General features: G+C 45.7%; 1 protein-coding gene across 3 annotated transcripts in view; it reads left to right on the forward strand.

Moving 5' to 3' along the window:
• The first annotated feature begins 849 nt into the window (after positions 1-849).
• LOC128339688 (glutathione S-transferase LANCL1-like) overlaps positions 850-14,762 on the forward strand; it is a 45,013-nt gene continuing 31,100 nt past the window's right edge. The window contains exon 1 of one of the 3 annotated variants that reach the window (XM_053283994.1): positions 850-874. In XM_053283994.1, coding sequence (XP_053139969.1) covers positions 865-874 — 10 coding nt within the window. In that variant the 5' untranslated portion in view covers positions 850-864. Of the gene's footprint in view, positions 875-4,412; positions 4,462-7,643; positions 7,651-14,762 lie in introns of those variants that run through there. The other 2 variants (XM_053283993.1, XM_053283995.1) reach the window with 2 other exon arrangements.

Below are 14,762 nucleotides of genomic sequence, written 5' to 3' on the forward strand. Positions count from 1 at the left end.
TGTCTCTTTTTGCTGAGTCAAGCCATACTCAACACAGGCAATTCCCCACCTGCATGCAAAGTATTCTCCGATGGAGAAGAAAACAGAGCAGCCCATACTTACGTGAGATGTGCTTTTGTTGTTGTTGTTGTTTTTACTACAGCCCATTTTATGCATGTTTTGAAATATACCTCCAGTTCTGGGAAGGGAATGGCCCTTCCTTTCTCTACTCAACAAGTTATTGCTCATGCTTGATGAGCAAACAGTCCTCAAGAATCTTAATTTAAAAAAAAAAAATCCATGGATGGCACTCCAGTTCAAATCAAGACTGTGGTGTGAACATGGGGGTGGGGGGGAGGGATTACCTGTTTGCCTCCAGGCTGTTTTCCTGACCAAATTGCCACCCCAAACTGCTACACTCCAGAAAGGAAACTGTTATTTTGTGCTAATTTTTTCCTCCCAGGGAAAATAACAGCTTGCCGGGGGGCGGGGAGTGGGAGGAGGGATTTTCAGTGGGGAAATTGTGTAGGAGGAAGGGTCTAAATTTTTACATTTACTTCACTGCACAGCACCTTCACCCCACACTAGAACCCAAACACAGGGTCATCCCTCCATTTCTGCCAGCTTCAGTCACAAAAGCAAAAGTTTTGCTATTTGCTCTGTTACTGGTGGAGCCCACTAAGCATTTTCCTTTCACCTTTTCCAGGTTCCACCCAATAGAGCACCTGTCTGATGGGGAAATCCCCCAAGGCACTGTGTTAGTCACGCAGTGCCTTGTGGGATATCTGGAGGCCTGGAAAATGAGTCCCGGCCTCTTCTGATCCAAGCTGCGCCTGGCAGTGTAGATTGGGTGGCTCGCACGCTGAAGACATTCAGAGCAACCGTATGGTGGAAGGTAGGTTGAACCCTGCCTCCCCGCCCCCACCCCGCCCACCTGCCCTACCCTGATATTGGTCATGAGAATGACCTCAATGAATGTGACCAATGAACATCTGCCATCCATAATACATGCCACACTGAGCCTGCCTAACCTGAGTTTTAGAGAGTGACTGGAATTTGCATGGTGGTAAGAGCAACACTGCCATGAAGTGGTTACCCCATGGCATATTGTGAGAAGATTTCTAGCATTCCCACTGCTACCCTGTTGTTTGCAGAACTAGTCGAAGGAATCTTCAGCTAGACAAACCTTTAGCATTCTTTATGAAAGGCCTTTGGGCAAAAGTTTTACATCACATTATATCAATGTGCAGACTGTGCCTCTAAGATGAAAAGTTCTACCACTGCAATTCCCACTATACAAATTTCCTGAATATTTGACAGAGATCAAACCGAGAGAGCTGCCATTCTAATATTTACGGATAGCAATGTTACTGGCAGCATCACTGTTTTATGGCGAGGATATTCACTTGACAAAACTGTTTTATATTACAGAAAGAAACATTATTTTAAAGGGAAAGATAAGGTATCTTTTGGTTAGATCTCTCAAGCCCACTTTGGACTTCAGCCTAGGTATTAATATCATACACGGGGTTGTTTCTAAATAAGCCATGAGTAAGAGATTCTGCTTGTTGCTTTCATTCTCCCTCGGCCACCTGCCAGCAGCTCCAGGTGCATTTGAGTAGGAAAGAGTCAATGGAGGATCAGGAAGAAAGACCATTTTACTGACAAGAAAAGAGAATATTTAAGTAACATGTCACTATGAGAAATAACAGTCTTCAGAGGGGTGTTCAGTTTAAATGAATGTTTCAGGGTGGAGATTTTATTCTACCACAACCTGAAAGATTTTTTCTTTTTAATTTATGTCATTTGTAGAGACTGCATTCTTTTAATACTTTGTAGGGCTGCGGTGTACCAATAGACTAATCAGTCTCACCAAGCTCCCTGGTGGTTGCATTGGTGCTGGCAGATAAGCACTGTAATTTGTATTCCTGTTAAAATGTGCAGGGTGGTTGCTACCTTTTCAGAATCACTTGCCCACAGCAACCAGGGGATCATTTGCAAATAATCTGATGTATAGGCTTCAGGATCCACATCTGAAGCTTGAGTTGAGCAGATATTCTTGTTAAATATTCACAAAATTGTAAGAAATAATGGCCAGATTGGATCTGAGCATGGAGTTACAACTGAATACAGGGAAACACGTGAAATGATGTCATTGCTTTTTGTAGTTCCCTGGCCCCAACCCCAAATCATTGAGTGTGACCCCTTCCCCTACTGCAAGACAGCACAAGACCAAAGCATGCCTTTAAGAATGCTAGTGTGCTGGACAAAATGCAAGTAGAGCCAAAGCTCCAGATAGCACAAACTCCCTCCCTGCTATCTCCATGATAGAGCTGAGAGAGACTCCTGCCTGCAACCTTGGAGAAGCCACTGCCAGTCTGTGTAGACAATACTGAGTGAGAAGGACCAAGGGTCTGACTTGGTATAAGGCAGCTTCCTATGTTCCTATGTACACATTACAGGCAGAAAGGGAACTTGAGGTTACTAGCCACATTACATCAATGACTGAAAAATAAGTTGTTCTGGTAAGAACTAGTCTGCCTACTTTCTTTTCACTATAATCTTAATTGATCATTCCCATCTTCACAAATTAGACCACTTGAACCTTAAACATTCACACGTCTGCCATCTTGAATTGGGGTGGATGACATAATCACAAACTATGCCGTTGAGGTGTCCCTATGTGTCACTCACTACAACTGTACCAAATTTGGTTCAAATTGGTTAGACAAATTAGCCCACTTGTGCATTAAATGTTCATATGTCTGCCATCTTGAATAGGGTTGGAAAACATCATCACAAACTACGCAGTCGAGGTGTCCCTATGTGTCCCTACAGCTGTAACAAATTTGGTTCATAGTGGTCTAGGCACTGCAAAGCTGATAGGGGACACACATGGACACACACAGAGAGGCTATTATCACAAGCAGAGGCAGGGTGGGCAGGCAGCGGGGTGGGAAGGCTGCGCAAACCTTACCGTTCCCCCAGATGATTCCCCAACATTGGTGGGAAATGCAGACCGTGCTCCCACATGATCCACACTGCTACATGCAACGCAGATCTCCAGATGCCAGGACATCCACAATGCACCCACACAGTGCATTGTGCAATCAGTGTCGTGCATTGGGGGATACCCCTGTGAAACAGGTGCTCTAGGCACCCAGATCCCGGCGCTCCACATGAGCAGCCTAACCTAGGCTAGGCTGCCTGTGAGAACAGACCAACATAATGCTGGGTGATCTCATAAGCTTACTTTCCTTAAGGAAAGTAGGTGAAAAATTGGTTACCAGTCAGATTCTGATTATGAATAACAGTTAAATGCCACTGAAATCAATGGGACATATCTAATTGAAATGTTTAGATCAGTGGGACTTGTGCATGTCCTCTGATTCAAGTATTGATTTTATGTCTGGAGAAAATCCTGAACGAAGCACAATTGGTTTGTATCATCCTCCTGCTCTTGCAATATTAATGTAATTATGCACTTATTTTACTTAGAAACTATAAAATCTGGCTCCATAGATTTTATACAGGGAAGCAATAATTAAGAACTGCAAAGCCGTGTATGGAGATCCAAGATGGAAAGAGTCTGAATTTTTATCTGAAGGATCTTGTCCTCATTCAGCACTGTGCTGGGAATCCGGAACAAGCAACACAATGCTTCTGACTAGGGTGCTGTAGCAGCCTGTGCGCTGAAGGAAGACTCTGTGGAATTTCTGTGGGGCCCTGTTAACAAGCTGCACCTCCAAAGGCTTATGCCTGTAGAGGAATCCGCTTTATAACTGCTTCCCTCATAAACACAAAGTAATCTTAGGTAGATTTTACTGGAATTTTATCTCGAGCAACTCCATTTTCTCCTTCTCCTTTCCCGCCCTTTTCTTTCTGACTCCAGCCCCACACTCTCTACAGGATCCCCACAGGGATGAACATCCAAACAACAAAACACAAAAGATTATCAGATAGAAGAAAACACATCCCTCCCATTTATAATAACCAGAATCTATCTATATAATTATCTATATAATTATTTCACTAAGACGACCAGAAATGTGTGGAGATGTGGGGACGCGTGGGGATGTTTGGCTGGTGGAAATGTGGCAGTGGAGGCAGGCCCAGGCCTGGTTGCTGGGAGGGGGAAAAGAAAGTGGGGGGGGGAGAAGCGGGTGGCAGGGAGGCAGTGGTGAGGAGGGGGGAGGAGGAGGCAGCAAGGAGGGGGGAGGCGGCAGCGAGGAGAGGCGTCTGGGCCTGTCCCGTGCCGGCTGTGGTGAGGAAGCGGCGGCGGCAGGTCCAGGCCGGCTGTGGTGAGGTGGCGGCTGGGCTGCCAGGAAGAGGTGGAGGGCAGAGGAGGCCCGGTGGGGGTGATAGGAGGTGGGCAGCAGAGCCGCACCCAGGAGGAGCCCGGGAGGGCGCCAGAGCCGCACTGGGCCCAGCCAGCAGGGAAGGAAAGCATGCTAGTGGTGCAGGCCTGGGCAGAAGGTTGGGGTGAGGACAAGAGAGACTGGGGCAGAAGGTGGGGGGAGGGGGAACCACCGGCCCCAAAGAGCACACAGATGCTCTGTGCGGGGTCAGCTAGTTGAATTGATTTAAAATTTAGTGACAGTCTTGAAGGCTTTTAGGAGGTCTCCTGTCATGCACACTTCACCTTGGTCTTGGGTTCCCTGGCACAGGAACTATTTGTGATTTTTCTACTGCTTGACTACCAAGCCAGAAGTTGCTGGTTCAGATCCACGCTGGTATGTTTCCCAGACTATGGGAAATGCCTATATCAGGCAGCAGCGATATAGGAAGATGCTTAAATGCATCATCTCATTTTGTGAGGCAATGGCAAACCTCTCCTGTATTCTACCAAAGACAACCACGGGGCTCTGTGGTTGCCAGGAGTCGACACCGACTCGACGGCACACTTTACCTTTACCAAGGATTGCCCATTACTTTAATCAGCCTCATCTGTGAGATCCTCAGTTCCTCTATTGAGATCAGAATCTCTTCTCTTTTGTCTTGTAGTATACATGTGGAAAGTCTTGAACTGCTCAATTTCTTTCCATCATCCAATATGTCAGAATGTCCTAGGATTTCAATTATTCGCTTTGGACCAGAATAGGAATGCGCAGAATGAGTTCAATAGCAAACCTGACTGCCATGAACTGGGCCAGTTCGAGTGGTTCGATTGCAAACTGCTTTGAACCACTTTGAGCTGGTTCATCTAACCAACCAGACCAGACAATCAGTTCGACCAAAATGGTTAGAATACACACAGTTCAATCCTAATTCAGACTGGATCACGCCAACCAGTCCATGCACACCCCTATCCAGAATATTGGGAACATCCTTTTCTCACTTTAGAAGGCAACCATACTCAAAGAAAGTCTCCCTTGCCCCCTCCCAGAAACGTTTGTTGTTTCATGCCCTGTTTCTGATCCACATACAATTTATATTTTTGTTGCTTCTGCCTTACCTGGTCATGAATCTCTGCATCTGCAAGGTGAGATGGCAGGGAAAACTCTACCAATTGTTGTCATTGGGTAAGTTTGGTGGTAGCTTTGCGTCCTCTTAGCAATTCAAATTGTGATTTTGTAGTAGAATTGGGAGTAGTTTGATAATGCAAGTAGAGCTTCATGGATTGCCTCTTTCCAGGGTTGTTGTTGCATAGTAGCCACTTGTAAACTTTCCTTCACTAACCTGTTCATTCTTTCCACTAAGCCATTCTCTCAAGGATGGTACAAGGAAATAGTTTTGTGTTTTATCCCATGGTTATGCAAATATTGCTCCATTTCAAATGAGGTAAGCTGTGTCCTGTCAGTCACTACTTCTTTGAAAAGACCTTCTCTCACAAAATCTGCAGCCGTGAACGAACTGCATCATCTTGTTTGTAGTAATGTTGTCAGCAAATGAAACGTCTGGCCATCTGGAACAGTAATCCACCATCATTATAGCAAATCTTTGTTTTGGTGTCGAAAGGCCCCATTATATCCAGAACAAATCTTGTCCACAAACCATTGGGATACTCTACTGGAGTCAAGGGGTGGTAAAGGTCTTCTGTGATTTATTAACTGCAGCACAGGCCATACAGTGCCTGATTACATTTCAATTTGTCCATACCTGGACACCCTAAACTTTCTTTGATTTGCCTTTTAGTCAAACTCATGCCCAGGTGACCTTTGTGGGCAATTTTGATCACTTTCACTTCACCAAATGATCAGTCTTCAGCACCAGCTAATTGAGAAGGGTCAGCTCACTTGTTATGTGCATGTATGGTTAAAGATGTTCAGGTACCTTGTTTTTGCATGGTCATCCATTAGTTATATAAGATTTAAGTTCAGTAAGGATTGATCAGCACTGAAGGCCGCTTTCGATTCAGAAGATGTGATCGATCCATGAGTGGATGAAGCTATTGGCTCAATTAAAACTCCTTCATCCTCAGCTTCAGGGACCTCCTCTTGGCCTGGAAGTGGAAGCTGAGATAAACCATCTGACCTGGAAGATATTCCAAAGACCTGGAACTGGAAGATATTCCACCTGGAAATCAAAATCCATAAGTCTGGTGATCCATCTGGCTATTCTTGGGGTTGCTCCACTTGATCCCTGAGTAGTAAATAATGCACATAGGGGTTTGTAGTCTGGCCATAAAGTGAATTTTCTACCTCACAAGTCAGTCCTGAAGTTCCTCAGTGCCCAGAAACATGCTAGAGCTTCTTTTTCAATGACAGACTTTTTCTCTGATGCAGTAAGCATTCTGGAAGCAAAGGCAACTGTAACTTCCCTGTCCCCTTTTTGCTGGGTGAAGATAACATCCAAACCATAGTCAGAAGCATCAGTGGTTACAATCGTGTGCCTCTCAGTGTCAAAAGAAGAGAGAGCATGGCTTTCAGCAATCGACAATTGGATAGTCTGAAAACTTGCCTTGCAGGATGCATTCCAATTAAATGCTACATTCTTTTTAAAAAGAAGATGCAATAGAGCAACTTTTGAGACAAATTGTCTAACAAATATAGAGTAATACAGGGTTCTAAAAATGATCAAAGTGCATCCTTGTTGTGTGGCTCTCGTGCTTCCCAAATAGCTTTCACAAAGTCTCTTTTGGGATGTATGCCACTCTGAGATATTGTGTATCCCAAGTACATCACAAAGTGTTTGCAAAATTGACATTTCTCTGCAAAGATACTAAGTCTGTGTTGTCGGAGTTTTCTTCAGACTTCTGTCAGTTTAGCATCATGCTCAATAGCTTTGTCAAACACTAAAATGTCATCCTGAAAGTAAATGATGGCATCTGTAGTCCCCAAAATTGCATGCACCATTCTTTGAAATATGGAAGCTGCAGAGGCTAACCCAATCTTCTGAATTGAAAAATACCCTCTGGGGTAATGAAGGCTGTGTATTTGCAAGAAGTCTGGAGCAGAGGAATTTGATGATAGGCCGAAGACAAGTCGAAAGCTGTGAACACTGAGGCCTCTTTCAGAGGAAGCAGCATCTCATTGATATTGGGTAACGGATGGCAATCCTCTGCCATGTTGGAGTTCACATCTCTTACATTTACATACGTTCAGAGTGTACCATTTGATTTCTATACAAGAATACTGGGAGAGACCCATTGTGATGAATTGACAGGCTCTATGATGTCAGTGTGTTGTAATCTTAAGAGTTCCTCTTTAAGTGGTTGGCGCAATACTATGGGTATGTTCCCCACTTTGCCTTCATCTGAATTTTATGTTTGAAATGTATAATATGGTGAATCTGTAATGGAGTGGACAGCAGACTTGCAAACCTTAGCAAAATGTCCCCTTTTCTTGCACCTGTTGCAAGTGACCCTCTGTGCAGGACAGGAAGCAAAACTGGCTTTGTGGGCAGAGTCTCCACATCAGTAGCATTGGTAGCTCTTCCTTTCCTGTGCTGCCACTTTCTGGGGCAGTGCCATATGAGAAGACTGGGTTTGGAAGGATTTAGACTGAACAGCCTGGATTTCAGGAGGTTAGTTTTGGTGTACGAGAGAGAGCAATCTGGCACAGTAAATAGCATTTCCCACCCTCCTAGCCATCTCTGCAAGCAAAGGGAGAAACCTTGCCTTTAAAATACTTCTAATGGCAGCCAGGGAGGCTGTGAGGGGGCACCTTACCACCAGCACCACCAGCGTCTCCTCTAAAGTTTGGCTGGGTCCAGTGTACCAGCACAGCCTGGTTCTGGCCTCCGTGCATGCACAGAGGCCATTTGTGTGGTGACACACATTTGCGTCATTGTGCAAATGGCCTTTGCACATGTGCAGAGACCACAAAAATGACCTCCATACATGTGCGGAGGCTGGAACTGTGCAAGAGTGCGGGACCCCGGCTGGAGTATGCTCAAGTGCTAGACCCGCTGCTGCTGGTGGTAAGGTGCTCTCTCGCCGCCGCCGCTGCCGCCACCACCACCTCAGCTGCCATTAGAAGTATTTTAAAGGCAGGGTTCTCCCCCTCCTTTGCCTGTAAAGGCGAATCCTCAACGGATCCCCCTTTACAAGCATACTCCTTGAACCGATTCAAACTAGTTCTGAACTGGTTCAGCCCAGTCCAACCCTCAAACTGAACCAGGGGCTGTTTGATTCGAACCGACTTGTGGACCAGCGGTCCGGTTCGAATGGGTTTGAATTTGAACCAAACCACCAGAATCGGTTCCATGCACACCCCTATCATAAGGCTTGGCATCCGCTTTGAAGTTGATAGGAAAGGGCAAATGATTATATTTTTTTGGCCTTCACGGCCCAGGCAGTGAAGCAATATAGCCTTCTGCTTTGCTGGAGTAAAAACAGGGGTCTGTATAGTGAGGAGGTAATTGCAGAAATAGGACCTCTATTGTTTCCAGGAGAAGAGCAGGTTCCTGGGTGGACAATAAAAAAGGTGGTGGGATATGAGCCATGCTGCAGTGGGCATCCACTGTTCAGGATTGATAAGGAAATAGTGCCTTCAGTGGTTGTGCAATTCAGGAAGCTGGATAAACAAGATGCAGCAGCAACAACAGTAGAATGCAACAGTTCAGGAATGTGGGCCCAGTAATGCTGCTGAACCCATGATGGGTTTTGTGATTAATTAACAGAGCACTATAGAAGCTACCCCCTCCAGTTACAGAGTAGAATGCAGAGTTTAGTTGTTGCAGCTATTTAGAGAAGACACATGGAGATTCTTGTACAGAGGCGTAACTATAGGGGGGGCAGGGGGGGCACGTGCCCCGGGCGCCATCTTTTCTGGTCACGTGGGGGGCGCCACCATGACCAAATTTTAAAAAAAATTTTGTTAATACAAATGTTTCCTGCTCAGTGCAGCAGTGCTGCAGCAGTCAAGGGAGTGCGTCGGTGCCCCCTTCCCCATGAGCGGTCCCTTCCGTGCCGCCTGCGCCCCCCCCATTGCTTTGCTGGCGCCTGGCGGCCAGTCAGTGGCCTGGCTTGGCGGCAGCGGCGGGCGCTTGTGAGGAAAAACCTAAGTATAATGTAGTATGTTGGGGGGGTGGGGGGGCGCAGTGGGGGGCGCCATTTCAGTGCTTGCCCCGGGCACCGTTTTCCCTAGTTACGCCTCTGTTCTTGTAGAACCTAAATACTAAGTAGATTTATTGGTGAAGTACACTTTGGATAGGAAAGACCTAATCCTATCTAAAGGCAACATAATGAATAGGTAGGGAGAGAGAGAGAGATGTTTCCATCTGCTCTCTAAGAGGAAAGGAAGGGATTCTGACTCATCACAGGAAATGCCTGTGAGTCTGAGAGTAGAGGTAAAGCAGGGACAGGTAAGGAGACTCTTTCTAGCTACACCTACTCTCAATGCCCCTAGTGGTCATTAGGAGAGCTGGTGCAAAAGGCCAATGCACTGGAACTCTATCTCTAACAAATACAATGAAAGCAAGATACAGGAACTTTCACAAGCTTTGCAGGCTCACAAGCATAGCTGGTTCAAAATCTCGTCGCCAAATGTTTTATAACTGTTTCCCTTGTAAACTCAAATAATCTTAGGTAGATTTAACTGGGATTTTATTCAGAACAACTCCATTTTCTCCTTCCTAGTCTTTCTGACTCCACCCCCACACTCTCTACTGGACCCCTACTGGGACAAACAACAAAACACAAAAGATCATTAAATAGAATACAACAGAATCCCACTTCTCCAACTTTTCTGCCTCTGCACCAGTGTTCCCTCTAACAGGGATTCTCAGATGTTATTGACTACAACTCCAGGAATCCCCAGTTGCAATGGCTTTTGCTTGGGGATTATGGGAGTTGTAGTCAACAACATCTGGGAATCCCTGTTAGAGGGAACAGTGCTCTGCACAAGGGGAAATCTTGGTAGAGTGATTACTTCAGGTTGTTTTAGCAGTAATGGACATGATCCTCTAATCCTTGGGTCCCCAAATGTTGTTGGACTTCAACTCCTATAATCCCCAACCAAAGGCCACTGGGGCTGGGGATTATGGGAGTTGGTCCAATCACATCTGGAGACCCAGCATTGCGAATCCCTGATCTAATCCATAAAGCCGTCCAGACTGGATCTGCCATATTCCAGTTTGCCAAACCTAGGCAGCCTAGTTTGCATATAGTGCACATTGTTTGCTAATTATGCAAATCAAGCATGCCACTTAATTACAGTCAAAATGTTCATTTAATACTTGCTTTAGTGCAGGCCTGCTCAATTTAGCCCCCCCCCAGCTGTTTTTGGTCTACAACTCCCATAATCCTCAGACACAGTGGCCAATAGCCAGGGATTATGGTAGTTGTAGGCCAACATTTGCAGGAGGACTGAAGTTGAGCAGCCCTGCTTTAATGTATAAAATAAGCAAGTAAGTCATGTTTTATGAGGCTGCTGATGACATACGGAAAGACAGTAATTGTATAGCAGTGGAGGAGAAGGGTGTCATGCAGAGCTTATTTTATTATTCTAGATTACCAAAGCAGATAAACCAAGTTTATATGCTCCAACATTTCACAAATGAAAATAGGGGAACATAGGAAGCTGCCCATATACTGGGTCAGACCATTGGTCAACAGGCATGTGGATAAAGGTGATCCGGTTGACATAGTATACTTGGACTTCCAAAAAGCTTTTGACAAAGTTCCCCACCAAAGGCTCTTGAGTAAACTTAGTGGTCATGGAATAAGGGGACAGGTTAATGTGTGGATCGGTAACTGATTAACAGTTACCAGGACACAGGAGACAGAGAGTAGGACTAAATAGACAGTTTTCACAATGGAGGGAGGGAGGAAGTGGGGTCCCCCAGGGATCAGTACTGGGACCAGTGCTCTTTAACTTATTCATAAACGATCTAGAAGTTGGGCTGACAAGCAAAGTAGCCAAATTTGCAGATGACACTAAACTGTTTAGAGTAGTGAAATCCACAACAGATTGTGAGGAATTCCAAAAAGATCTCTCCAAACTGGGGGACTGGGCGACAAAATGGCAAATGCAGTTCATTGTAAGCAAGTGTAAAGTGATGCACATTGGGACAAAAAGCCCCAACTTCACATATACTCTGACAGGATCTGAGCTGTCAGTGACTGACCAGGAGAGAGATCTTGGGGTCATGGTCATGATCTTGGGGACAGCTCACTGAAAGTGTCATCTCAGTGCATGGCAGCTGTGAAAAATGCTAATTCCATGCTAGGAATCATTAGGAGGGGAACCAAAAACAAAAATGCTAATATTATTATGCCCTTATACAAACCTATGGTGAGGCCACATCTTGAGTACTGCGTACAGCTTTGGTCACCATATCTTAAGAAGGATATTGTAGAACTAGAAAAGGTGCAGAAGAGGGCAACCAAAATGATCAGGGGCCTGGAGCACCTTCCTTATGAGGCTAGGCTACAGCATCTGGGGCTCTTTACTTTGGAAAAGAGGCGACTAAGGGGAGACATGATTGAAGTGTATAAAATTATGCATGGAGTGGACAGGATAGACAGAATTTTTCCTCCCTCTCTCACAACACTAGAACCAGGGGTCACCCCATGAAACTGAAGGTTGGGAAATTTAGGACCAACAAGCGAAAGTACTTTTTCCACACAGCGCATAATTAATCTATGGAATTCCTTACCATGGGATGTGGTGATGGCCACCAGCTTGGATGGCTTTAAAAGGGGTTTAGACAGATTCATGGAGGACAGGTCTATCAATGGCTACTAGTTTGATGGCTATGGGCCATCTCCAGCCTCAGAGGCACGATGCCTCTCAATACCAGTTGCAGGGGAGCAACAGCAAGAGAGAAGGCATGCCCTGAGCTCTTCCATGGGGCCTCCCCAGAGGCATCTGTTGGGCCACTGTGGGAAACAGGATGCTGGACTAGATGGGCTGCCTTGGGCCTGATCCAGCAGGGCTGTTCTTATGTCTATCTCACTCAGTATTGTCTTCACAGACCTGCAGCGGCTTCTCCAAAGTTGCAGGCAGGACTCTCTTTCAGCCCTATCTTGGAGAAGCCAGGGAAGGATAACTTTCCAAGCCACCATCCAGTATTGCACATTGCTGAAGACTGGATTTCACCCTCTATATACTGTGCATTGCGTTGTGCCTTAGTGTTGTATACCCATTTACATGCAGGTGCATTAAGAGACATGATAGATCCATCCACCTGGAGCATTTCCAGACAGCAGGCTTTACTGTGAGTTCAAATTTGCCTCCCACCCAATGACCCGGACATAAATCGGGCTAGGCTCTAATGTGCAATGAAAAACCCAAATTGTGTGTGAAGTGCTTCCCGATAGCTCGCAGGGTAAAGGTAAAGTGTGCCAACAAGTCGATTTCAACTCCTGGCGCCCACAGAGTCCTGTGGTTTTCTTTGGTAGAATACAGGAGGGGTTTACCATTGCCTCCTCCCATGCAATATCAGATGATGCCTTTCAGCATCTTCCTACATCGCTGCTGCCTGATATAGTAGCAGTGGGGATATGAACCGGCAGCCTTCTGCTTGATAGTCAATCTTTTCCCTGCTGCGCCACTTAAGGTGACTTTGGGGTAAATCTGGCCGATATGTGAATGTTCACCCCACCATTTCGGAGAAGCGAGCTGAAAGCCCCATCTGGAAATGCTCCTGGAGATTTAATTTCTAGCGATTGGGGAGAGAGCTGAATCCAGAAGAATGATAACTCAAGCAATTTACATGGGTGGGGGTGGGTGGCAACTGAACAAGCCATCCACAAGAGGTAAAATTAGGGACAGTGATTTTCCAGGTTCCAGACAGAGGCGCTCTTATCCCTGGACTTCTGGGCCAATTGGGCCTCCACAGCCCCATGGGCCCCCTAAATCCTCTTTAGTCTGTCCTGGATGGTGTGGTTGCCCATCCGAGCATGATGATGCTTAATTTACAGGGGAGGCTTGTGGAACTACACAAATTATATCACTGCCACAGGCATGCTGTGACATAAAGGATAAAGAAGTGCTTTCAGCAATGTGAAATGGGGCTGGGAGTGGGGCAATCAAGTAGTGATCTGGTGAAAATAGGTGTTTGGTTGGGGGATTTATGAGGGCTTGGTTGGGGGATTTATGAGGGAAAATAGGTGCTTGGTTGGGGGATTTATTTATGGGGGATTTATGGTAAAGCGGAGGTCCCCACCGTGTGGCCAGACAGCACATAAATCTGACACAGTGACCATATACTGTATGCTCCAACTGTCTCTATTTTCTCTTACCTGCCCCTTGTAAGTCACCATCCCTATTTTTGCCTTATGTGGAGAATTTGAGGATGCTGTTCAAAAAATATAGTGCACATACATATGTGGCAGAGTATACCCTGTGTCAACTGCTTTGGGAACTTTTGTTGAAAAGCGGTATATAAATATTCATAATATTTGTAATAACATAATCTCATCTACCCATGATTAAGGCCGCTACCTTTTTGCAGCCTGTTCCTTTGCAGTCATGCCTCCCCTAAGTTATCATTCTTCTGGATTCAGCTCTTTCCCCCCAGTTGCTAGAAATCAAATCTCCAGGAGCATTTCCAGATGGGGCTTTCAGCTCACTTCTCCGAAATGGGGGGTGAGCGTTCTCTGAACTCACCAGCCTCAGGTGTGCCTAATGCTGCACAGGACCATTTGAGGTTGTTCTCTCAAGCCACATGATGTGCAGCAGCATCACCACACCGTAGCATGATACACAGAAAGCAGCTTTACCTGGCACAGAGGTAGTAGGAAAAGAGCCCCACTCACTACACTTCAGCATCTTAGGCTACCATTAAAGGCACAAGAGCACAAACAGTAAATAAAGGTGATAAGCTTGCATGTGGAGGAAAACTGAATCGCAGCTCAGCTGGAGTCACGAGGGTGGCTCTCAACGTTCCCCTCCTTTCTGTGCTTTGGAAATGGGTATTCCCGCAACAGAAACACGTTTGAGGGAAGACGTGCGGATTGTGTGCAGCTAATGAGCATTTAAAGAAAAATGTGTAGGAAGTCTCTGAGGCGCTGTGCGTGTAGTATTACGTGCACAGTTATGATAAAAAATAAATCATATCGTACGATGAGAGAAAAACCGAGCCCGCCATTTAGGTGAATTCCTTTAGATTAAGTTGCTATTGTATATTCTTTAGGAAACAGAAATCCTCCCAACGGCTGCCTTTCAAAAAGCTTTACACTCCCAGCCACTAGAGTGTCATCACTATCATTTTTACACATAGCACCTTCAATGTGTCTGCACGTTTACAGAGTAACCAAAAACAAAAAGGAAAAGAAAGACAGCTCCCTGCCCTGAGGAGCTTGCGCGCTTAACATTCGAAAAAGCAGATACAGGCGAGGCAGGAGAGAGGAGGAGGAATAGGCTTTCCGTTCACGGGGTGCAGTTCGACGCATC

This window comes from Hemicordylus capensis, chromosome 1 (assembly GCF_027244095.1).
Source record: "Hemicordylus capensis ecotype Gifberg chromosome 1, rHemCap1.1.pri, whole genome shotgun sequence".
Lineage (NCBI taxonomy): Eukaryota > Metazoa > Chordata > Lepidosauria > Squamata > Cordylidae > Hemicordylus > Hemicordylus capensis.